The 25,790-nt window shown below is 46.4% G+C and overlaps 2 protein-coding genes across 2 annotated transcripts; both read right to left on the reverse strand.

The window, feature by feature from the left end:
• Positions 1–3,255: 3,255 nt before the first annotated feature.
• Positions 3,256–6,614, reverse strand: LOC131087984 (T-cell surface glycoprotein CD1b-3-like). The gene is made up of 7 exons (XM_058031732.1): positions 6,579–6,614; positions 5,084–5,156; positions 4,497–4,754; positions 4,056–4,337; positions 3,682–3,966; positions 3,479–3,575; positions 3,256–3,310 (listed from the first exon to the last, which is right to left on the reverse strand). Exons 1-7 carry the CDS (start codon positions 6,612–6,614, stop codon positions 3,256–3,258), a joined length of 1,086 nt encoding a protein of 361 aa, XP_057887715.1.
• A 2,474-nt stretch (positions 6,615–9,088) lies between these two features.
• MAJIN (membrane anchored junction protein) lies at positions 9,089–24,191 on the reverse strand. Its single transcript, XM_058032258.1, has 10 exons — positions 24,091–24,191; positions 23,755–23,800; positions 22,401–22,476; positions 18,407–18,532; positions 17,052–17,086; positions 16,152–16,261; positions 13,045–13,099; positions 10,169–10,241; positions 9,919–10,063; positions 9,089–9,134 (listed from the first exon to the last, which is right to left on the reverse strand). The coding sequence occupies exons 1-10, from the start codon at positions 24,189–24,191 to the stop codon at positions 9,089–9,091; spliced, it is 813 nt and encodes a 270-aa protein (XP_057888241.1).
• Between the last annotated feature and the right edge of the window lie 1,599 nt (positions 24,192–25,790).

Consider the following 25,790-nt stretch of genomic DNA (forward strand, 5'->3'; position numbering starts at 1 on the left):
GCACGAAATACCCTGACAGGCTGGGGCTGGGGAAATCTCAGCCAGAAGGAGAAGGCGGGGAAAGAGAGACCAATGAAACAGCACTAGGAAAATAGATATTCAAGCATCTAAGCTGAGTTTTCCTGACTCCCCCTATCCCTGTTCTTGTGGGATGCATCAGCACCAATGGAGGTGACGATGGCTTTTGGATTTCAGACCTGACAGGAGAAAGATGGTTGCTGTCTTCTTAACCCCTACACAGGGAGAAGGGATACCCCCTCCCTCTCCTGGCACCTCCAGCTCAGGCTGCTCCTGCGTCACTTGCCTAATTCTGTGGATGGGGCTCCCAGGGAGGAGGCAACAAGCTGTTCCACCTACACCAAAGCTGTAGGACACTGCTGAGGAGCCCCTACTCTGCTCTAAACACCTGGGGGTGGGGCAAGCAGCTCCCCTTTCCTTCCCACCAGCTTTGATGAGGAATCCAGTCCCCCTCCCCAAGAGGCCCTTGTGCATGGGAACAGAAATGGTGGGAGCCATGCCCCTGCTCTGTCCCCATTGGCAGCAGTGCCCAGTGCTGGAGGGATCATGGGGGGACCAGAGCCAGCCTCTCCTCACAATGTTTCCAATCGACTCCTCCTCTCAACTCCTCCCCTCAACAGGCAGTTTCTCTTCCCCTCTTTTGGGTAGTGCCTGCACTGGGGGCAAAGGCAGAACCAAAACCACAAGCAAGGGCAAGTTTGAGGAGTTCAGCTCAGTAGTGTCCAAACACTGAATATTTTGTTTCCATGGAGCTTTTGAATACTTTGGTCCCAGAGAGAAGTAGGGATGCTGTGGTGGTCTGGTAGGCCCAGAAATGACACCAACTTCCCCAGCAGCATGACGCAGGGGATGTCCAGCTATGGCACCACAAGGTCCACATCCTTCCCACTAGTCCCAGACCCAGAGGAGACTGTTTGGCTGTCAGGATGGCAAAGTGCAGCCATGGGGCAGCCAGGGAGGGAAGAGACAAGGGGGCTTTTGTTTCTGCAGTCCTGTGAGGTGATCACTTGTGCCCATGGCTTCCCCTGAGACGACTGCGGGTCACTTCTTGCTGAGCAGCTGAGGCCATACGCAGCCCTCTGTCCCGTGAGTTGCCTGAGTTGCTCTTAGGACAGGAGCAGCCACCTGGCTTGTGTGGGTGGTCACAATGTGTCCAGCCCCCACAAAAATTCCTTCCATGTCTCCCACTCTCTCAGTGGATCTGCTTTACAGTTCTGCTTTAGCCCTTCCACTTCTCTATTGAATGTACTTCTCATGTCAGGAGTTTTTTTCACTTCCTTTTTTGCTCACAACTTCTTCCTCCTTCATATTTTCACTTCTCTGGTCTGAAAATGACCCAAGGAGACAGGGGACTGACTGTAGGTCCGCACAGTCTGTTGGTCCTCAGAGTCCTCTCAAGGGACCATGGTTCTGAGGTTCTGAGGTCACACCCAGGTTACCACTGGTCTCCACAGTTTCCTCAGCTGACATCAGTTGGTCCTTACAGTCCTCTGAAGTGATTACTGGTCCTCACTTCCCCCCTGCCCTAGAGCACTATTGGACTTTGAGGTTCTCATGTGGCCACTGGTCCTCAAAGACCCCACAGGTGACATTGGTCCTTGCAATCTCCCCTGAGGTGAAGGCTGTAAGCCCCCCCAAGCTGGGCCTGGGGGAGTTGGAGTGGAGGGAACAGGGATGCAGTGCCTCCGGGTGCCATACTAGGTGTGTGGGTGAGCGGCAGCAACCACTGCACTGGGCTGTGATGGGGTGCCTTAAGAACCCTCTAAAAATGCCTGGATGGGGTGTGTTATTGTAAGGTCTCTTAGGGGATGTGAGCAAACACTTGCAGACACCCCTCTGGTACCAGCTGTTTGTGGGTGTGGAACTGTAGGGTCTCTTGGGAGGTCATTCACATGAACAGATTTCCTCAACAGGTTTCCTGACTGGCTGCACCTGATCTCCAGGTCTGCCTGGTATCATGAGTGCTGCAGGATGTTCCACTCTGCTTGGGAGAGGAATTGCCCCATTTGCCCTGCGGGTGCCAAGGCCACAGGGAGGCATGCCCACACCTAAGTGTTTCATCTGCCTGTCCCAAGTCAGCAGGAGCTGGGAGAGGCTTGGTGTCACTCCTCTTGCAGTGAGTTCCTTGAGCCATGTGATGCCAGCAGGTGACACTGGCTGCTAGGGAAACACAGTACTTACCCCAGCATTGTTGTTTCCAGGTTCTGGCCAGGGCGGAACAAACACCATTGGATTTGTGGTGGATATGGCCACAAGACAGCCAGGTTTTCTGGCTTGCCATTGCTGCCAGACTTATCCTGGGAAACTGCAGGAAGTTGTCCAGTGAAACCAAACCTTTTGAAGCTACATGTTCAAGTTGATTGGGAGCATGAACTACATGCCTTCCTGTGTGTGTGTGAACTCTGCTATGTTTCATGGGACATGGGCTTCTTTTTTTCTCCTTTATGGGAGCCTTGGGGATACTTTACCACCATGTGCACAGTTGTTTATTTCCATGCAATATCTGAGAACATGTTTATATATGCACGGGCACACATGTACTGTTTTTCCCCTATGCCTTGGTGCTTCCTGCAATTTAGTGCCTATAATTCAGTGGTGTTTCAACTTGCATACATGGCTGATCAAAACCTCTCCAAGCCCATTCAACTACTAAGGAAAGGCAGATTACTTAGTGAAAATATGAATGGTTTATTTTCGTTTCATACACATATGCAGCTCCCACACATTACATCAGAGTTTCAGTATTACTCAGCACTTTGTAAAGCCATTTCTGACCAGGTTCTGTTAGTCTATGTGGAACAGTTCAGTCTCAGCACAACTATTTCTGGGATATGGCTAATAAAGGCAATTTTTAGGAAAAAAAATTACCAGAAAGTGACAGTAGAAGGGGACATCTTTCCACCTTCTGACAAAAGTGTTACTGAAGCAGAACCAGGAGGATTTGCCATTGGGTATTGAGGTGCCCTACAGCATCAGTGGGTGGACTGGCCGGTGCCACAAGCGAAGAGACCATCATGTGTAACAAGGGAGGAAGTCACAGATGTTCGCTTACATCTGTTTAGAAAATTCAGGTGAGTCAAAAGCTCAGATTTCTCTCGCCAGGTTTCTTTTGTGCATCTCTGAATCAAGTTAGTCTTGCAATTGGCAATGCCCAAAACTTAGGTAAAGCAGAAAAAGGTAGTTCTGGTTACTCTGTAGGCCGTGGGAGGGAATGGGAACTGTTAGCTCTCTTCTGAGCTAAGCTTCTTTCCTCAGGATGGAGTTCCTGGACTCTGATTCCTCCATCTGCTTTCTGAAACAAGAGGGAGATGGGTGGATGCTGCATGGCAGAGACCTTGTGGGAGTGCAGACAGCATCTGCCAGGATCCAAGCAAGAGCTTTGCTGCTCAGTGCAGAAATCCCCACAGCATTCCTTTCTCTCCTCTCTCAATGCCGCTCCATGGGGAAGACAGGGACTGACCTTTGTCTCCACACCCAAAGCACCGACATGGCAGCTACAGCCATGGCTGCAAGCAGCCCGGCCATGAGCCCTGTGATCAGCACCACTTCTGAGTTCCCTGGGAAACCTAAGGAGAAGCTGCCATGAGCTTTGCGGGGTTTGCTCCATCTTGTGGTGCAGGGTGGCTCAGGACCCCCATCTCATCCCCCACGGGTGGCACCTACCCCATGGGATGAGAAGGCTGCGGGTGCCCAGGCTGTGGTGGCGCACACGGCAGACATAGCTGTGCCCATCACGGGGGGCCACGGCCAGGACGCTGCGGAGCTGGTAGGTGAGGTCAGCGTTGGGCAGGATGGTGCTGGTGTTGAGCGCCGGGCCCGGAGGCACCTCCTGGCCATCCCGCAGCCAGGCCACGCTGATGGGACGGGGGTAGAAGCCAGTGACATGGCAAACAAGCAGCAGCTGGTCTAGGCTGGGGGTGCGGGCGAAGACCGTGGCCACAGGCAGCTCTGGGGAGTGAGAGCAAAGAGGTGGGGCACAGCTGGGCCCCAGTGTGGGGGCCTGGGGGCTGGCTGTTGCAGGGTCAGGGTGGTCTCACCTTGTCTCTCCACAGCTGCCCTCCCATAGTGCAGCAACATCTCCATGTCATCGACACAAGTATAATTGAAAAGAGTTTCCATCAGCTCACTCAAGGCGGTGTAGTTCTGGAGAAAGGACTGGACATACCGTGACAACTCAGTGTCCTGGTAGAGGGTCCAGGTGAAATTCTTTGTGTCAAAGCTGAGGAAATCCTGACCATTGTAACCCACATAGCCAAAGGCCAGGGAGGTTCTGTTGGGGTACAGCGTGCAGCCTGCTGTGCACTGAACAACAAAGGGGTCTGGTGGGGCAAAGAGGAGAGAGAGGTTGCATGAGGGGCTGGGATTTCCTTCCTCTAGACATGGTCATTGTCTCCTATACAGCACCAGCACTATCAGATCCTTCCCCACCTCCCAGCTGCTTTTCAAGAAAGGGGATGAAGTGAAAACCGAGCACTCACAGGGGATGTCCTTTTGCGTGGCCCCTTCATTGATTAGATGGTTGAACTGCTGCAAATAGATCTTAAGCAGGTTTTCAATGGTGTCCCAGTCAGCACGGGGAAGGGCTGGGCGCACCCAGGGCTGGCAGAAATGGATGGACCATGTGTGTTTATCAAGAGAACCAAGTTCGATGTCTTCCAGCAGGCCCAGCCCCTCTGTGTCCGCGAATGAGGTGTTTTGGAAGGTAGTAGTCTGGAGCAGCCGGACAGTGAAGGTCCCTGCATGAGACAAGGGTTGACAGGGATGGGACTGGGAAAAGAGGGCTGAGGAAAGTGGAGGAACTGAGGGATGGGTCCTTGATGTTGCAGGGATCTGTGGGTTCCCCATAAGCCCCTTACAGCATTTGCAGCCCCAGTTCCCATCTTCTGCACGCACCTGGGGTGGCTGCATCCCTGCTGGGGAGGAGGTGTGAAGCCACGGGAGGGTTAGGGTTAGGGTTAGGGTTAGGGTGTGAGGAGGCAAGTGCCCAAGGTGGGTGTGAAGCAAGAAGCCTCTCCCCTGTGGAGTCCCATGGAGGTAGATGTTATGAGCCAGGGGTCCCACTTACCCTCCAGGTTTGCCCATGTCTCAGAGAGGAAGAAGAGGTAGAGGAGGAGGGAGAGAAGGCAGCAGCAAGGGGACTGCATGATTTCAGCAGTGAGGCCCAGAGTGTGCAGCAGTCAGTGCAGCAGCAGGAAGAATAGATTGTTGAGAGATGTGGCCTCAGATGTCTCCTCAGGCTGGCTCTGCATGGGCAGCTCTGCTGGTGCCAATGGCCCTGGCAGCCAATGGGGCTGGCACTGAGGTTTAGGGGAGGGCTCTGAGGTTCCCACTTGGAGTGAGCTGGGGCATCTTGAGTATGGCTGTGAGTGCTAGGAGAATTTGATTGAGAGCAAAGTTGTTCTATTGGATGCAGGAGCAGTCCCTCATGGCTGCAGCAGCACCTTGACAACCAGGGTGATGTGGGTGAACTGAGTCCTTTGTTCTACCTCCCTTTCAGGTCAGTGTGTCTCTTGGCCATGTGCTGCATCCATTGCACTGATAGGAATATCCTTTACTTATGTCTGGCATATCTGGCCCTGCATAGAACAGACATTGCCACCTGCTCTGCACTGCCAGGTGGGTTCACAACAACATGGCTGTTTTTCTCACAGGGCAGGCAAGCCCTATTCTGACCCCAGGGCCTCATGCCCGGGCTCGCTGTGCCCCAAGGCTGTGCACTGGTCCCATGCCTCTTTGTCACCTCCCAACCATCCCACAGCCAGGCCACTCTGATGGGCCACAGGTATATAAGCCAGTGATGTGGCAAACCTGCAGGAGAACTGGGCCATGGCCTTGGAAAGCTCAGAGGGATAAGAGAGTGAAGGAGAAAAGTTGATGGTTATATCCCTTGACCCCTCAGCACTGCTGGTCTCGTCCTGGGGAAGGGACTTCCCAGAGTTGAGGCAATGAGCACTTCCAGCCTGGATCACAGCTGTGGGGTCAGGGATGGCTGAGGAAGCAGTTCTCCAGGAGCTCTTTTTGGGGTGCAAGAAGTGAAGGGAGTGGAGCAGCTATAGTGTGGTGGTCCCCAAGGGGACTGCTGGCCCTGGAAAGGACTGTTTCCCACTGACAGTCATCAGACTCCTGGAGCAGTGGCAGTGACAGGATCTTCAAGCTGGGATGAGGATGGGACCCCACCATCAAGCCCATTCCAGGGAGTTGCAGTGGATATGCAGCTTCCCCATTTCCACAGAGCTCTATCCAATGCCATGGGATCTGGGAGTTGCCTCTTTGTTTCCCTGCACCTCACAGTGTAGGGGAGCCTGAAGTCTGCCCTAAATGCCCCAGCAGAGGACAGTCTGAGGACTGGCTGCAGCCTGGCAACTCCCCTTTCCTTCCCACCAGCTTTGGTGAGGAATCCAGTCCCCCTCCCCAAGAGCCCCTTGTGCACGGAAACAAAAATGGTGGGAGCCATGCCCCTGCTCTGTCCAAATTGGCAGCAGTGCCCAGTGCCGGAAGGACAATGTGGTGACCAGAGCCAGCCTCTCCCCACAATCCCATATCCACTGCTCCTCCCTCACCTGCAGTTTCTCTCCCCCTTTCCTAGGGGTGCCCATGTCGAGGGTGAAGGCAGAGCTACAACCATAGCCAAGGGGAAGTCTGAGGTGGGGTGCCCTGATAACAACCAAACACAGCAGAGGTATCCATGTTGGTATGTGACCCATCCAAGCACAACTGGGATCAGGTGTCACTGTTCCATGTCACCATTTTTGGTGTCTCCAGCTGTAGGGACATGGGGAAGGCCCATATGTGGATGCTGCAGGATGAGCTCCAGCACTCCATGACACTGAGTCAGATATGGGGACAAAGGGACACCGAACCCCTTCCCTTCCATGGAGCTGTCCCAGAGAGAAGTAGGGATGCTGTGGTGGTCGGGTAGGCTCAGAAATGACACCAACTTCCCCAGCAGCATGACGCAGGGGATGTCCAGCTATGGCACCACAAGGTCCACATCCCTCCCACTAGTCCTAGACCCAGAGGAGACTGTTTGGCTGTCAGGATGGCAAAGTGCAGCCATGGGGCAGCCAGGGAGGGAAGAGACAAGGGGGCTTTTGTTTCTGCAGTCCTGTGAGGTGATCACTTGTGCCCACAGCTTCCCCTGAGATGACTGCGGGTCACTTCTTGCTGAGCAGCTGAGAGGCCATACGCAGCCCTCTGTCCTGTGCAGGTGCATGTGACAAAACTCAAATAAAACGCAGCCCCCTATACCTCAAGATGAGGTCCAGAGTACACAATCCTCTTATATCTACTCATATTTCATTTCTCCTTACTGGTGGAAATAATCACTAGATACAAAATTGCTAAATCCCACAAACTCCACAGAAACAAAGACAAACCCAAAACAGAGGGTACTCTCCCCTTTCAAGATGGCATCTGCCACAGACAACCATGTTTAGGGAGACAAAGGGAAAATGCAGTCAGCCTTCCTCCCTGCTTATCTCTCCAACAGCAAAGGTGGCTGGCACTTTCCACAGGTGATACTTAGCAAACAGCTACGACTCATGGAGAGACTTTGCCACACGGGCAGAGGACAGCAAGGCAAAGCAAGGCAAAGCAAAGCAGCTGGGCTGGGTGACTTGGCGCCTTTTTGCCTCAGCGAGGCACTGCTGGGAAGCTGTGGGCAACTTAGGCGGGAGCAGGGCCACTCTGTTCCTTATGCACAGCGCCGCTGACAGGCACTCCTGGAATTTGCCTGGAGGCAGGCCAAGATGCAAGAGAGGAACAAAAGGGAGGGGGAAAAAGAAAAGCCCCAAAGATTCTGCCTTGAGCAAAGATAACAAGGCAAGAAGGGTCTGCCTGAGAGACCCCTGACTTTGAAAAGGGGTCTTTGCACCTTGCATGTCAACTTTCATCCATGGCACTGGATCTGAAAGAGACAGTAATAAGTTTGGGCACAGATAGATATGGACCACAATAACATAGTGGGTTACCCAGGAAACATGTTTATTTGAAGTGAGCCAATCTTCCTTCCTGCCCTTTCCCAGGCTCAGCTTGCCCTCAGACTTCTCTCCTCCTGCTCATTACAGCTGAAAGTCATCCTCCATGCCATTACCCAAGTGCAGGGTACAGGGTCTGTGTACAGTGTAGGGGCTCTTGCTTTGCCTGTGCTCCCACCTGGCTTCTCTGCAGACTTCTCTGCACCCCTTAAGGGGTGGGAGGGGGTGGCCCTGGCTGGCAGGTGACCCCCCCATCCTGCTGTCCACTCCCACTCCCTCAGGGTGACAGGAGAGAGACTCACAAAGGCATGAGAAAACACTCATGGGTCAAGACACAGATGGTTTAACAAGGGAAAGAAGCTCTCTCAGGAAACACTTCCTCATATCATACTGTGGCCAAGGATGGCAGGAAACTCTGGGGACCATTGAGCCCAAGCCCTTCTCCAAGCAGAGTCATCTATAGCCCAGCTCAGGAGGTGGTTCAAGAATGATAGACAATTTAAAAAGCATAAGCATGGCAACAAAAAACTGCCTGAGTGTGGCCTTGGCATGTCTGAAATCTTCAATTCCAACCTCATCCCATTACATTTTGAATGCATAAGTAATTACCCAAAGTGTAGTGTAGTGGCAATATCTAATGCAAAGTGTTTAATTTTGACCCTTTTAAAGCTGTGAAGCATAGTACTGATGTCCATCTAATACTAGAAACCTCTGCTGCTTCTTTGAGGGAAAGAGTATCTTCTACATGGGTAAGTCTGATAAAAATAACACACAGTTCCAAATTGATGCTTGTTTTATTAGAATACCAGATAACATGAAATTCACAATTTATGACACTTAAGCATCAAAATCCTAAAGTTTCTTGCTTTATTCCAAAACCTCTAAGATGTGAAGAAAAACCCAACATGTTGTTCTAACCCAACATCTTCAGAATGTTACTTTGAAAACATTAGCAAAGTAGAATTTAATTTAAAACATTTAACAGCTGAGATAAGCAATGCTTGGAGAAAGGTTTACAATGCTTACAGAAGAAACAGTGCAACCCAATATTCATACTACAAATCTACCTTTCCACAACAATTAGTACTTCCAGGTCAGTTTTTTCCACCAAAAAGATGTTGTAGTGGCGAAAAGATGATGCTGGGGAAACAGTAACAACAAGAAGAGCACGTTAGACTTAAAATACTTCTCTGAATATCAGGAAAAAAGCTGATTTCTGTGTGGAAGGATAAAATACTAGTACATAACAATACAGAGGGAAACTGAAAAAAATAGAGGAAACATTGAATAAATTGTGCACTAATGGTCTGGTCTCAGTCATTAAAGGAATGGCACACTTTACAATTAACAAGGAGTTTTATTTTTGAAAAAAAACCCCAAAAACCAGCAGCTGCCAATATCCACCTGGTTCTGTGCAGTGATGGCTGGCACTCACAGGATCCAGCCTCAGCCGCATGAGAGAACTCCTTTGGCCAGCCAGCAGATGTCTGAACAGTGACACTGATTTCCATTTAAAATGGTGCCCTTGGGAATCAAAGTCCAGATTTGTTCAATGGCCAAATAAAGGTCACATGCAGCTTCATGGGGCTGACAATCTGTCCAGGAAGACCCTTTTAGTTGGCACTTGCAGCTCAGAAAAGCCACTTTGTATAATGGCTGTGATGGAGATTCAGTCACCCTCTCTCATCAGGAGTTTTTCCCAAAGACAGCTCAGAAGAGGAACATTTAGTGGTAATACTGCCCCTTAGCATGAGATAAAATGACATCCCTTTTTTTTTGCCTTGGGAGACTTTGGTTTAACCACAGAAAAAATGTCTCCGTCCTTCAAAATTATGGAGAACAACCTGGCACTGCCAGAATCAGCCTTTAACACAGCCTTGGACAGAGCCAGGACTGCCTCTGCTCATCAGTGTAGGATTAGTACCTTCTCCAGAACTGTGAGAGACCTCTTCCTTCTGACTTCATGTTTCCTTTCTTTCCTGTTTGGTCCACTTGCTGCAGCAGCTGCACTGCACCCTCAGCCTGACTGACTGCTCTTTTTTGTTCAAGGGCAAATTCCACAGGCCCGCCTGAAAGAAACAGCAGCAAGAACAAAACCACATCCTCACTCTCTACACACTCCCTGTGTATCCAGGGCAATGAAACTCAGTGGAAACCAGGAATTCCTTACTCACAGAAACTCAGTTGGTCACAGTCTTTCGTAAGGGATGCTGTGCTGAACTCAAGCTCATTTGCTTTGGAGGAATTCTAAAAGGAAAAGTAACCCAAGAACTATTACACAATACTAAGTTCTATTGTAGAGAGATTTTTGTTAGCTTGCTTCCTAAAAGTACTAAAAAGCAAGGTTTAAGTCTTTGTTGTGCGGTTTCATTTGGGGATTTTTTTCTGTTACAATGAGGACTTTCTTCACCAAGGTATTTTTACACATACTTCACCAGGACATTACATAAAGCTGTAATTTATTTAGAAGATTTTAGCATACCAGATAGTGAACTAATAGTAGCTATGGAATAGGCAGAGATTTCAAAAAACACGAACAGAAGAGCTGTGGGAAACGACAGCCCCTGGACAGTGCAGGCCCCTGGAAATTCATCCTTCTAGGACATGGTCCCAGGACACAGACTTAATTCGGAAGGGTCAAAAATGAAAAGTTCCAGAAGCAAGAGGTGGGCCAGGAGTACCCATTAGGATGGTGATCAACAACACAAAGTACCACACAAAACAAAATAAGCATATAGAAACATAGCAAAATCAGCAGGTAAGCTTCTAAAAGAGAGTAAACCCTAAAACAACGACAGGTCCTAATGGTGTTTCCCTTGCACTAATCTCAGAACCATTTTGGTTGGAAAAGCCTTTTAAGATTGAGTCCAGCTGCTAACCCGCCATTGCCAAGGCCATCACTAAACCATGTCCCCAAATGCCACATCTCAGCTCAGGTTAACACAAAATTCCAAGCCTCTGATGGCCTGAGATCTTTGGAGTTTTGTCTGAGAGCATTAATGAAGTTAGGAAAATTCTCTGGAGTGACAGGCTGAGTCTCTTTATTTGACTCTCACTGGTGCACTGTGTAAGTGAAAAGACATGCAGGTTTGACCACATTCATCCTGACCAGATGTCACCATCACAGGCCTGGGAGACATTTGGATGACAGCTGAAAATGCAGTCTATTGAACAGTCATGTGCCTGTGGAAATTCTTTGCTCCTCATTCCAAATCCAACATCCCTAAGTCGATCCCACACATACTACGTAGACAGATTTCCTTCCTGTTTAATGAAACCCTTCCCTTTTTGAGAAGCATTATGAAATAACAGGTGGATTTGAAACCAAAGCCATACACTGTTGATAAACTGAGAAGAAGCCTTGGAAGAACAACAAGAAAAATTCCAACAAAGTATAGGAGCTACTGACATGTTTTTATCCTAAACCTAATCTTTCTTCTCATCCTGAATTAAAAGAAAAAAACCAAACAAAACCCAAATGGAAAGCATGTCACAGAAATATCTGGCTTTCATCTTCTAAAAATGCGTGTTAGGACTTAAGAAGAGGAATTCTGCCCACGATTTCACACAGTACTTGTGACACCTGATCTGGTGTTTATCAACACAACAGTCTGTGTCCAGACAACCCTCTCAGTTTAACAGTGCCTTAACTAGTGCAATTTCGAGGACAAGTCATGATGTCACAAGCAGCTGTTCCAGAGAAGGTTCTTTTCACCTGGATTGGTATTTACTGGGTTATTTTTATCACAGTCCCAGTTTACCTGGAAAGTGCTCATGACATGCCCTCCCACATTAGTTAACACAAGAAGAACTTAGCGTAATGTCTGCCAACTGTCATACTGTTTCTCAGAGTCCAAGCTGCTAACCTGGAGCTCCAGCATTCAAGGACTCTAATGTCTTGAAAACTGTATAAACAACAGAGGAATTCTGACGACATTGATTATATCAAAGTGGAGGACAAAAGAAGCATCTTTCAGAAAATGATCCTTATCTCACCAACAGTGTTTGCAGTACCTGAGGAAAGAAGCCAGAGAGGGCATGTGTAGAGACCTGTCACTTATACTGCAAAGATAAGCAGAGGGGGGGTGGGAAAAGGGATACAAGTTTTACAGACAAATAAACCTGCTTTTTTTAGGTAAGTTACTCTTTACTGAATGCTCCCAAGGAGTTATTAGTCAGTCTTCTTCCTATCCTGCAAATCCAACAAACCTGTCAAAAAACCCTGTTCTAAAATAATGTATTGGGCTTCTTTTGTGAGCAAACCCAAGAGAAATGTGTTTGCCTCCTTGAAAAAAATTATCTTCCAAAAAGCTAGAGAGAGGGAAAAAGCCAGAAAGGTGATAGTGTAGTAGGGATTTGAATAAAATTTAGAATGGGTATCCAGAAAATATATGACGTGCATTTGGGAGGATGTGCAACATCTAGGAGGACACAGGTGTTAGGGTGTGACTAAGAGCAGCTCTATCTGAGCAGGCTTGGAGCCTGTGGGCTAGAAGAAAAAGAATCTTCTCCTCCTAACAAGGTCTTTGGAGAACACAGAGCAACAGCCAATCCCTCCGGAACAATCCTGTCATGAATCTGCCTTCTGGTGACGTAGTGAGAAAAGGCATGGCACTGTTTCAGGAACAGGGGAATGCCTGCACAGCCATCAGCAGAGAGAGGGACACTGGTGGGGAGTGGCACATGGTCACAGCAACGCCAGTGACAAGATGCCAGCACTCACTGTGGGCCCTTTGTGGAGTTCTCCATAAAGGGGCATGTGAGATGACAGAGGACTGGAGTCCTGGAGAGAAGGCAGGGCATCCCTCAGGCTCACCTCTCAGAGGCTGAGCTTACCCCCGTGCTTGTAGCTTGACAATCAGAAAAGTTTGCGTAATCTCAAAAAAAATATAACTCATACCTTTGTTAAGTCTTGTGAGGAGTCAAAAATGATGAGGGTGATGCAGGGAAAAAGGGGACAAATTACCTGCAGGCATTTTTATGCTTGCCCCTGTAAGGGTCCAGGACTAAATAGGTGATGTTGTTTCTTTCTGAATTTTCTGTAGCTTACCTTTTCAACTCCTTGCTCTGCTTTACTCATGTGGTGAACACAGTCAGCTCCAGTTCTAAAGAAAAGTAAGTAAAAACTGAGTTTACAAAAAGGAAGCAGCCACTCCAAGTACTTCACTAGAAAAAAGGACTTTAGTAGACTCTACTCAACAAGACATATACCCTTAATCTATATTTGTACTCATGTTTCAAAGTCTTCCTTAAAAATGAAAATATGCACTCATTCTGTTTTTCTACTGTTGGGAAGGATGAAAGTTTGACAAGAAAATCTCACAGACATGTATGCTTGGCAGAAAGATTTTTAAATGTAGAGTCTGATGAGAAATAGAGATGGAAGCAAATTTTGATATAGAAGAAAATAATTGCTGAGCCAGTCTTACTGGATAAACAAGAAGGCAAAGCGGTTAGTCAGAAGGGGTTTTTATGGCTTAGAGCAAAGGATAAACCCACCTCAAACAAGAAGATCTTTTTACCAAGCAGAAAGATAGCACAGGCAAACAAGTCAGCAAAGCTGCAAGTAGAAAAAAGGTCTCAGAATTTTCCACTGCAAGAAAACTGAAAAACAACTTCTAGCTTAAACTGTAATGTACTAACTTTTAGTGATTGGAGAATAGTAACATGAATAGGGTAATTACAGTAGTTATGATAGGCTATAGATAATAGTTAAGGTATAGATTGGTTCTACTGTACTAAGATGCTAAGCAAAGAAGAGTATATAATACAATGTAAGCAAAACCAAAGGGTCTCCAGGCCTGCCTGCAGCTGGAGATGACAGCTGTAGGCACAGGCTCTGTCACCCACAATCCTGGACTGCTGTAACGTCTTGGATGGAATAAACTGCATTTTGGAGAGCTGCCTGGAGTCCCACGTCTCTCATTTAGGCTCTTACATTCTACGATGACAAACAAGCAGTTAAAGAGAAAAAGCGTTACATGAAAAGGGGGATGAGCAGAGAGTTGAGAAAGCTTGTGAATCCTACAAGGTTACAAGGGCAGGTAGTAAAGAACCACAGAAAGATCTTGCAAGACTTGGTCATGGGGCATTAAAATGGCAGAGGAAACTCCATATGGGGAAGTATGAAGGGATGCATGTGCAGAAAAACCACCCTGGCTTCACTTGAGGTGATCAGAATCACTGGGAGTGCCACTTGGAGATTCTGATTTCTCAACACTCAGTAGCACCCCAAGAAAATCCAAATCCCCCAAGACAATTTAGGAGCAAAAGAGATTGTCCAGAAAGAAGAGAAGACAGAGAGCTGGTCTCATTGCAGCAGACACACTCCTTCCTGGGGCAGGGAAGATGCTCAGCCTGAATGAGCTCTTCAATCTAACAGTCTAACTGGAAAAAATGACAGAAGGCTTGAAGCTAGTGCTCACCAATTTGATTTTGAATTCAAGCATACACTTAAGAATTACGGATTGTTCTAATCATAACTGCTGTGGCAAGATTCAGGACCTAAAGTGAACTGCCAGACTGGATCATGAAACAGCCCTTTTTGACCTTGTATTTTATGAATCTACAACTTGTGTCTTTGGCTAAAAGAAATAAAATTCTGAATTCTGGGCTCATTCCTCCCTCATATTCAACCGTTGTATTGTGAGTAGAAACAGGCCAGGGGGATGGGGGTGGGATTAAAGGAGTACATTTGCATGAGCAGGAAAAGAACTGGCTTCAGACTTTGTTAATATCTCTGCATGAAACACGCTTGGGAATTGGGTAGGATATAAGCACCAAGGTAGATGATTGGATATAGTCTGTACATGGGAGGGGAAATGTGCGCACTGATGGATCCAGGACTGTTTACCATAAACTTGTGAGGATTCAGCATAGGTATAGATTTTCTTCTTTTAAAAAAATACACTCTAAGAAGAAAGAAGTCTGCCAGCCTGTAAGTAACACTGGATATCTGAGAGGTAGTCAAGAACTAAGCACAAGGTTCACCAAGAGCCAGCCCTGTACCCTCATGCGGAAGAGTGATTCAGCTGAGCTGACTGATTCACCCTGAGCTGAATTAGGCAGAGCTCTGCCAAACCACTGCCCTCAAGCAGTGATCTCTCCCCTCTGCTCAAGGCTGCTGAGGCCCCTCTGCCCCAGTATGGACTGAAAGCCCCAGCACATGAGTGTGACTCACAGCAAAGGGCCACATGCAAACATGATGATGGGACTGGGGAATTTTTTTTCAAGTGGAGAAGCTTTAAGAGACGAGGCTGTTTAGCCTGGAGAAGGCTTGGATGGGATCTTACCAATGTACACCTGATGGGAGGAAATGAAGAACAGAGAGCCAGACTCTCCTCAACCTTCTTGTCTTGTGGCAGGACAAGAGGTAAATGGCACAGACTGCAAAACATGAAATTAAATTTGAACACAAGAAAAACCTTTTTCACTGGAATTGTGGTCATACACTGCAAGTGGCTCTCCACAGTTGTGGTTGTTCCACCCTCACAGTCTACTCAAGACCTGAGGGAACTTGCTTTGGGTGACCTTGCTTGAGCAGAAGGGGTCTGAACCTTGATATCAAAGGACCTGTCCAACCTCAACCATTCTGTAAAATCCAGTGATAGAGATCTACTTGGAAATCACCATGAGAAGTTTAGCTACTGAAGAAATATGGTGAAGTTGTGTGAGAATACTCACACAATGCATGCAATTTCATGAGACTTTAAAGCACTTGGAAAAGAGCAAGTTCCAAGGTGTTGCCATCAGCCTCAAGCCAAGAGGGCAGCATTTATCAGCTGGCTCAATGGAGCAGGCTGGGAGGCAGGTGGAAAACTGCTTCCAGTTCTTCCCTTGCTGTCCTGAACTCAGGTGTGTAAGCCAGTGCACTGCTCTGTCTGACCGCTGAGCTATCACCTCACTGCGACTCAAAAGGTGATGTGAACACAGAGGAGTTAAACAGGCAGAGCTCTGGTCAATAGTACGGGAACTTGGAAAGTACGGGACCGCTTTTTTCCCAATATGAGCAATGATGCTTAGATTCTGTTAGCCAAGGAAGAAAAGGAAGAAGGAAAATGGGGCAAAGGATTGCACAGAAATGAAGCATGAAGAAGGTACAAGAGACATTAAGAATATTAGTATGTGTCCTGGGAGACTCTTTTGCAGTCAACTTACCTGTCCATACAGGACTGTGGGCATGAGGTATCATCTCTGATTTCCACTCTTCTCCTCTTCACTGCTTCTTTCATTGCAGTACTTTCTGACATTTCATTTCTTTTCCTGACCTTCAAAGGATTGCAAGTTTGGTATTGGTAACAATTGATTTTGACTTTTCTATTTTAGAACAAAATTCCTAGTTGAAGAACATTCATATTTTGCAAAAATTGTTCCTGCTTATAATCTGAAAACAAATAAAAAAAGGATTCAAGACTAAAACAAGCACTGGGAGGTCAGCCAGAGAATTATGCTCAATAGTTTTAAACAAAGTATTTCTTTCTAGGGACATCCTATTTCGTCCATTTTCAGAGGACTGCCAAGGAATGTAAATAGCAGGAATGCAGAGATAGAAAAAATTCTTTAGGGGAATTTGGACACTTCCTTGGGGGAATTTGGATTTGAATTATTCTTCATTAATTCACTTCAGACACTTACCTATATTGAAAATAATCCTATCCTGAACTCTCATTACACAAAAACTTCTCAAATAAGCATAACTTTGCTGTTTATGACACATTACCTAGGGAACTACTTAATTACTCAGAAATATCAACCTCACAGATTCTTCCAGTGATGAAAACACTGGACAGCTCACTCAGTCAGGCTTGCAGAAAATCCGTAGAACTGAAGGCAGCAGGCTCTTAGGTCCTGATACAGGACTGCTTTCCAAGCTCAGCAGAACTGTCAGAAGAATGTCTCTCCCCTTGGTTCTGCATGAGAATTCGGTGCCACTTTACACTGCCTGACTAACTCCTAGTGGTAGGAGAACTCTAGCATTGCCTAAAGGATAGATTCTGTTTCTGAAGAATACTTAGAACATAAATTAAACAACAAAATAAAACCAAATGCACAACTTACAAGCTCATCACTGCCCTCCTTGTTTACTTCTTTACCTGCAACAGAAGTATAAAACTTGGTGAATATTTGGACTCAACTTTCTTTAACCAACTGAAAAGTATATTTTTGCACTGCAATTTCTCTTCCAGGAGCAAGATAAACTACTGTGAAACAGTCTGGACCTGCACATGATACACCGAAATAGAAAATGTTCAAATACAGCTCTTTCTGTACTGGAATTCCTGGCTATGAACACCAGATATCATTGGGATGGGACAACTGCTTGTCTTAAAGAAGTGAAAGGTATCTTCAGAAGAGAAGGGCCTGAAAAACAGTTAGCATCTCGCTGTGCTTTGGGCACCAGATGGAAGATGAAAGGACATCTGGATCACAGCCTCTGGAGAATACTGGCCAGCTGTAGGATGTATGGGATTCACATATTCATATTTCCCTGAAGAAAAATCCCCACCAAGAGAAATGTGAGATGTCAAGTCTGAAAGTAACAGTGCCTTACACTGCTCCTAATTTTAGAATAGCAATGCTGTACAACTATCTGGATAAGGCAATTAAATACTGCAGCAGATGTGCAGGGAAGTGAGTGAACTCTCCATGGTTAGAAGTCTTTACATCCAGACATGGTACGTTTGATAGGAAATGCAAATAGGCGAGACTAAGAAAGTTGGCCATCTTATAAAGATCCCATTATCTGCTAGGCAGTCATTAAAGAAAAACAGTAAGTTTTTCCAGAGACTGGTAATCACAACAGGAAACACTTTAAATACTCAGTTTTCACATCAGAGGAGTTTTAATGTGGAGTCCCACAGAGTCCTTAGCTGTGGCTTGAGGTTGTTCAGAAAATTCATAGAAAACCTGGAAACTGAGACACTGTTGAGGTGAAAATGTTGGCTAATTGTATAAAAGATATTATTAACATGATTACTATCATTTGTTTTTTACAAAAATCTCTTATTTCTTTAGGAACATAGCAACAAAGAGTGTGATTTTCTTTGTCAACAAATGTAGTCATGCACAAGGAAGAAAAACATGTGTCCCATATACATTTATGTGCTGGCTCCAGACCACTGACTGACATAAAAAAATGAAGGTTGGGAGCCACTGGGCATAGCTTCACAAAAATACCAGCTAAAGAGTCACCAGTGGTTGGAAAGACAAAGGGGAATTCAGGGAATTTTAGACAAGCAATATGAGACAGTAAGGAACACCCTCTTAAGCACTATTTCAAACTCATGGTACAGGCATCCCACATGCAGTTTTGCTCTCTCCGATTCAGATACAGTGATAAAGGAAAAGAGAAAAGCAAGACATAGATCATAGATGTTTACAGAAATTACCCAAACATAATCACAGTGACTTACCATAAGATATATTTTGCTGAAATGAGTTCAATTCTAGATACAACGTACAAATGTAGGGATAAGGCATGAGATAGACATTCTCATGTTTGAATTTCATTTTTGATACTCGCTCCCATTTACTCAAATCTGAGAAGAATGGTAAGACCAAAAAACACAACACTAACATTTCAAGGAAACATGAATCCTGAAAATGTCTTCTAAAGCTTCAGAAATCACAGCACACTGTACATGTGCACAAGGGAGCAAATACAACCTGTTCTATGAACTTGTGAAACTGTACTAGTAACACACTACAGGAAACACTTATACATTTTTATTTATCCACACTGTCCCATCAGTCACCTGTATTAATAGCGTTCTGTTCCCTTAACTGTGCTTGCCTTCAGTACTGACACCCTCCTGAAAAAGCTAACCCACGGCCTTCCAAACCTATAAATAAAAAAAAAACCCTTCAACAGTCTTTCTAATTAAAAAGGAATTATTTTAAAATTTTATTTAAAAATTAAAAAGGATTTGGATTCATAGAAGCAGCATGTCCTGGTTTGAAAAGGAAGTGAGTTTTTCAGGATGCTGTGGTCAGACCAATAGGTGCTCAGATTTGAACATTGGCACCTGGTGTGGCCACTGAGGACATGGATACGCCTCTGAGAACACAGGGGGTTAAAAGCAGAGAACTCAGGGGGAAGCTCTCTTGGGCTCCGTCCATGAAGGAGGTCAGAGCTGCCCTGCCTGGCTGCGGGCTGGGAGGGAGAGGGGAAGCCATGGGGCCGGGTGAGGTGAGCCGGGCCTTGGACTGAGAAGGGAGGTGATGGTCCCTGAAGGATGGAAGGGTGGAGGAGCACCGAGAGACATTGGGCAGCCCCTCCCCTCCCCCGAGAGAGAGAGAGAGAGACAGAGCCGGTGCCTGTGCCTGTGCCAGCTTGAAATTTGATAGCATGGCCAGCTGAGAAGGAAAAGCGGGGGGGTACAGCAAGATGGTGCCCGGCAGGGCAGCGTGGGAGTTCTGGACAGGCAGAGCCTGAGATTTTTAACCCTTTTCTTGGGTGATGGAAACCTTACAAAGGCTGATCCTCCTGGAGTTGAATGAGAAGAGAGATAGAGATGAGATAAGAGGAAATGGGCCAATGTGATGCAAGTTTGTGCAAGTGAAAGATGTCCAAGAGAAGTTGAGAAGAATCCTAGGTGGGAGGAGATGATAGAGTGGCCTTTGACTGGACTTGTATAGCCATGGATAGAACCATTTTTCCTGTGAGACAGAGACTGCATTTAGCAGGAGGCAATGGCTTGGAACCAAGAGAGTGCAGTGATGTTATATGAAGGAGTGCATGAACAGAGACGACGGGTGAGGAGGGTGGTGGTGTCCTCCATCTTCAGGGAAGAAGAAGATCTCTGTTCTTGAGACCCCCTTGGCCCCACGGGGTAAAATTTGGGGGGGACAGGTGTCCCAAAAGTGAGAGACTGTGCTTTTTGGAATTGGGCAAAGCATCCTCAAAAGGGGAACCCTAGAAACAGCTCTGGTCTGTGTGCAGTGGTGAGAGCACTGGGCATGGAAGGAAGGTGTCACAATGGCAGATGATCTCCAGGTGGTGCCACGTGTGACAAGAGGTCTCGAATGTGTTTCCAGGGAAAGCCTATGGTACAAGAGGGACTCCTCTCTCCTTGATGAACCAAGAATTATCTAAAGGGTGGTGATGGACTGAGAGTTGGTGATCTGAGGGGTACTAACGGAATTGAGAATCCAAGGTTCTGTACTACTGTAATGTATTGGAAATTTGGTGGGGGGAGGAGGAATGTTTTTAGAGGGGTTTCATTCTGAGTTCTGTGTGTGGTTTTTTTTTATATATAGCTGTAGGTTAATAAAGTTTTTTTTCTTTATTTCTAAGTTGGAGCCTGCTTTGCTGTATTCCTGGTCACATCTCACAGCAGACACCAGGGAGAATATATTTTCATGGGGGCACTGGCATTGTGCCAGCATCAAACCATGACACAGCATCATTAAATTTACTTCACAGTTCAAAACAGGGGAAAAAAGATAATTGACATGACAGCCATTCCTTCATGTGAGTGCAGTTCTGACATGCAGGAACTTCTGCTTGGAAGGTCAAATGGTGCTGGACATAAGTCTCCTTACACACCTCTGATCTCAGGGTGAAATGAATACTGTTAGTCCTCATTTGCTAGGAGAAACTAATGTCTTGGGGACAGAAGACGATGAAACATTGATACAATCAGTTCCTTTCAGGACTGAAACTGCCTGATTTTTAGCTTGAGGGACTCATCATTGGGGATTAACAAAGACACTGTCACTCTACAGAGAGGAGACCGACACACCAACTGTCAGACAACCCCTCATGCCAGGCCTCTGAGCTCACAGTTCTCTTCCAGGCCCAGTGCTGGCCGAGCATGTGGATGGACTTACAAGTTCTAGAAATACAAGTTTGTAAACCAAACACTCTTCAATACACAGACAGAACTGGTTGAGCTTTAGACCAAACTAATAAAGTTGGTTGGATTGGGTGTCTTCTGTATAATGACGCTCTTGGCTGCCTTATCTTCTTGACTCTAACATAAGTAAGTTGCTGTCATATGTACCTGCTTCAGACAGAGAAAAAGGATGGCCTCATTTCTCATTCCATTATGCCTGCTATTAAGAGGCATAATGCAGTCTTCTAAGACAGGAGGGGAATGCCTCAGAGGTTTTCATTACTCCAGGGCACTCAGAATCACAGGAAGTGATGCCAGATCTGATCCAAAAATGGACACACCTTTAGGACTGGAAAACACTAACATTTAACTAGATTACTTTTCTCTTCAGCAAAAGTCTCAGGAGAGTAAATTCTCAACCTAATACATAACAGCAACTACAAGAGAAATACTAAGTTACCATCTCTTTTATCAAGTGATTGTCACTTTAAATTAAAAATCTGCAGAATATGTAGCAGACACGACTAAATTCTGTCCAGTTGCCCAAGCCAGAAGAAAAAAAATGAAGGCCACTTATGTATTCTGATGATAGAACACCTAGAAAGAGGAGAGCCTGTAGTACAGCCACTAGCTAGAATAATCCAATCTCAAATGCCTCAGCACTTCTGTATCAAAAGTGAAATCCTGGGAAACTACACTCCTCAAAACCTGTGCTTCTATATGACTATGCCGTGCAATTGCACACAGCATTTACAGCACTGTCTGTGGACAGCAGGCCAGACTGACAGCAGCTCAATGCCTCTGCAAACTTCAGGGAAGACAGAAAAGATCTGTTGACTGGTCCCATAGGGGTGAGAGGCATGAGTGCAGTAAAGCGAATACTGTGCCAATGACATTTGCTTCACAATTATTTCTAGGCTTCAAGGACTGAAGAGGGAACCAGGATAACTGGATGACAATTCTGCAGGCTTTGTGTGTTTAAAAGCCTGTCTGGACTTCCAATTATCCTAGCTCAACTACTGCTTCTTGTAAAGCTCACTCTGTGAGGTACTTTTTGCTTTTCTCAGCCATCTCTGTGGAGACATGAGTGCAGATTCACACTTGCTCCAATCCTCCATCCCCAAAGGCTCATGGTGGTTTAACCTTGAGGGACCTAACAAAAACAAGTATGTGAGTTTCCCTGCTCATGAGCCAGCATTGCTGGGCCTGTAAGGAGTGTTTTACATTCCATGAACCTTTGGGAACAATGCACCGGCTGTGCTTCTGAGCACAGGAGATGTGCTTCCTGGCACTTTATATATACCTTTGTTTGCTCTGGCTAAACCTGATTTGGAACACAGGGCTGTTTGGATGAAAACACTGCAAAACACTCTTGTCGCATCAGTTCTCTGGTGAAGGCAACAGCTGAGGTGCTCACAATACCTTCAGCCAATGTCAAACTGCAAAGATTGAAGTAGTACTACTCCAGCTAAAGAACTACACACTCCTACACATAAATGTTGACTTATGCAATGCCCAAAAGATACAGGCCATTGAATCTTTTCTTTTATGAGTAGGACAGAAAGGATACATGGAAAGACGGTGAAGTGGTCTGTAGAAAATGGATGTAAATCATCAAGATTTCCAAGGATTACTCGAATCACTTCCTGGAGAGGCCAAAAAATAAACAAAGGAAAAATATTAAAAACATAGTGACAATTCCACTGTCAAGTACACTTTCAAGACTTGGGGAAAAATTAACATCACTTTACAGTTTGCATGAATTGTGGAAGACCAGGTTCTAGATATTCTGCCTTTCTTCCTCCCCTTCTTCTCCCCACTCCCTCTTGCCATTTTAGAGTGTACTACACTGACAGACTCATAAAAATTTAGGTGAATGAGTACCTTAATCTTGAATTGACATAGAAGAATTACTATGGAAAATGGGGGTGTGCTTTTAAATTTAAGGAGTGTAATTTAATTTTTCCAGCAAAACACACACAGCATTTACTTACTCCTCTTTCTCTGAATATTGACCCAAATCAGTTATAAGGCAAATGCAGTTAAGCCCCAACAAACTCCTCTACAAACACAAAACATTTTCTAGTAATACCTTTCAACATTTTCAAAAGTGAAAAATATTGTACTTCTTCATATAAATTAAAATCAGCACATTTCCTTCATTAAGATTTTCAATGCCATTACTTTACTTTGAAGATTTTTAGAAATTAAGTAATAGGGAGGAGCATTTTTAAGCAGGCAGTATATTTGTTTCAATTTTTTAGAAATGGCATGGGCCTTCCTCTGTGTCAGGAAGAAGATGACAACAACACAACTCATCCATTGTAACCATCAGTTTGTGCTTGGACACAAAGCAATGGCATCATTAAAAGAACACTCATTGGTTCAACAGTTGCAAGGAAAGCATACGCAATTTAGCATTTGATTAGCCTCCATTGAGCCAGCTCACCATACTGCCACAGCTCCTGAAAAACCAAGAGGGATTAACAGCTAAGTCAAGTCTGACAACTTGAAAGTTTCGAGGTTGAGACTGAAATCCTGGGAAAGAGCTCCTGCAAGAATGACTCTGAAGAGGAATAAGGCAGGAATTGGGTGCGACTAGCTCAAGAAAGAGGAGTTTCCCTTTGTCCAATTTCAACAGTCAGTAGCTTCTTTGGAATATTTCAAACAAAAGCATGACTCTTCTACACTAAATTTTGCCTGTTAAGGAACATTTTTCATTTGTGTGTTTGTTTTGGTTTTGTTTTTTTTTTTGTTTTTTTTTTTTTTTATGCTCAGATTCTCCAGGGAAGTTTCCCCTATGTTCCCCATTGCTCACACTTGAAATGCTGCATTTGACAAAATGTTCCCAGTCCTGTAACAACTATATTATTTGTTTAGACTAACACCCATCTGAAGTCCTATGGACCTGCCTCAGCTCCTACCTCTGACTCCTTGGCAGCACTTTCAGTGAGACTGAGATTGGGAGAGCTGTGAAACAAAGAGAGAATTGGAACCATTCCAGTCAAAATGCAATGAAGTTACATTTCAAGTAAGAGTTTAAACAGAAACAAAACATAATTTCCACTGAACAGGAAAAAATACTTAGTGGGCAGATTAATTCCTAACCTATTACTCTTAAAAAACATCCCTTGTGAACAAGGATTGTTCCGTGTGACCCTTCTATCCACTTGCATTTTGTTTTTTAAGGTTGTGTATTAACTCACTGCCACATACAGCCAACAAACTTCAGACTGACTTCTTGGCTTTAACACACATACCTGTTGAAGTTGCCATACCGAATTTTAAATTTGTACACATGCCTGCCAGCATGAAGAAATCTTGTTTCGGGCAATGGATAGGTGAATGGTTTCAACGACATCTCTCTCTCTCTCCCTGAATGCCAGACTAGGAAAGCAGGAGAGTCAAAGGTTAATTCCTAAAACCCCTCACCACATCTCTTTCTGTCGTATGGAAAGATTATATGCAGTTTTTCTTCCAGGGGACATTTGCAGAGAGAACTCTCCTACCAGTCAGCAAACGGCTGATCTGAGTGTCCCCTGTCAACAGCGCTGTGTTTTTGAGCAGGATCCGAGGACAGGCCCAGAGCAGACGGTCACCTCGTCTTCAGCTGCACTGCCCTGCAATTGCCTCTGCCGAGGTCCCTGAAGCTCTACGGGACTCGTGCTACGGGGATGGCAAGCCTCCTTTCCTCCCCCCGCGCCCGCCCCCGACTCCTCCGCGGAGCCCTGTGGGGCCCGTGGCCGGCACCGGATGCGAAGGAAGCCGCGGATCCTGGCTACCCCCGAGAGTCCGGCCCGCAAGAACTCATTGCTCTCCACTCCCACCGCACGTCCCCGGTGCCCCCAACCACTGCAGCAGCAGCGAGCAGTGCCCGGCCGCCCCCGGGGTGGGGCGGAGAGCTCAGGCCCTCTGGTGCAAGGCCTGGCCCTGCTGCGGACGCCGGCACGGCGTCTGGCCTGCCAGACGCGACATACCGCCGCCTTTCCCGAGTCGGGGGCGGCCTGAAAGGCCTCCGGACAGCTCCAGCGCCTACCGGCCACCCTCCGCTCCACGTCCAGTGGTGCCACTGTGCCCACTGTGCCCACCAAGCCCTCGCCTCGCGGGGCCGAGCCGGGGCTGCGGTGCCAAGCGGTGCCGAGCACAGCCAAACCGATCCAAATGGAGCCGAACCAATGAGAGCCTAGCCGAACCTAGTGGAGCACAACCGAACAGAGCCAAATGGAGACGAACCAAGACCAGCCCAGCCGAGCCCGGCCTAATCCCGCCGAGCCCAGTTGAGTCCAGCTGCAGATAAGGAGAGGAGGCATGGCCCAGAACGGGTCCGCAGCTCTGCAGCCCCTTTCCTCGGAGGGGTAGCGGGACCGGACATCCTGGTGGTGGATGTTGGAGTTGGCCACCGTGCTGAGGTGGCATTTCAGATGAGGCAGAGGCACCAGGAGGCTCCAGGAGGCACTAGACCTGCGGCGAGAGGGGCTAGGGCTCGATCCTTAGCTCATACAGCACTTCTTTCTTTTCCCTTTCTGACTCACACAGCTCCCTGCTCCACTTCTGCTGCTTCCTGTCGTCCTCCCTTTATATAGCTGGAATATTTTATATACTACATCTCTTTAAGAAAGACTGGAATTGAACGATGGTTCCTTTTCTCACAGTGTTAATTGTGACCGTGTTCACAGGGGTTCCATCCTCACAGGATGAGGGAAGAAGAGACGAGGATTTGACTCCATGTTTCAGAAGGCTTGATTTATTGTTTTATGATATATATTACATTAAAACTATACTAAAAGAATAGAAGAAAAGGTTAGAAGGCTAGGCTAAGAATAGAAAGGAAAGAATGATAACAAAGGCAGCTGTTTCGGACTCTCTGTCCGAGCCAGCTGGGCTGTGATTGGCCATTAATTATAAACATCCAAGATGGGCCAATCAAAGACCCACCTGTTGCATTCCACAGCAGCAGATA

Source organism: Melospiza georgiana, chromosome 11 (genome assembly GCF_028018845.1).
Source record: "Melospiza georgiana isolate bMelGeo1 chromosome 11, bMelGeo1.pri, whole genome shotgun sequence".
Lineage (NCBI taxonomy): Eukaryota > Metazoa > Chordata > Aves > Passeriformes > Passerellidae > Melospiza > Melospiza georgiana.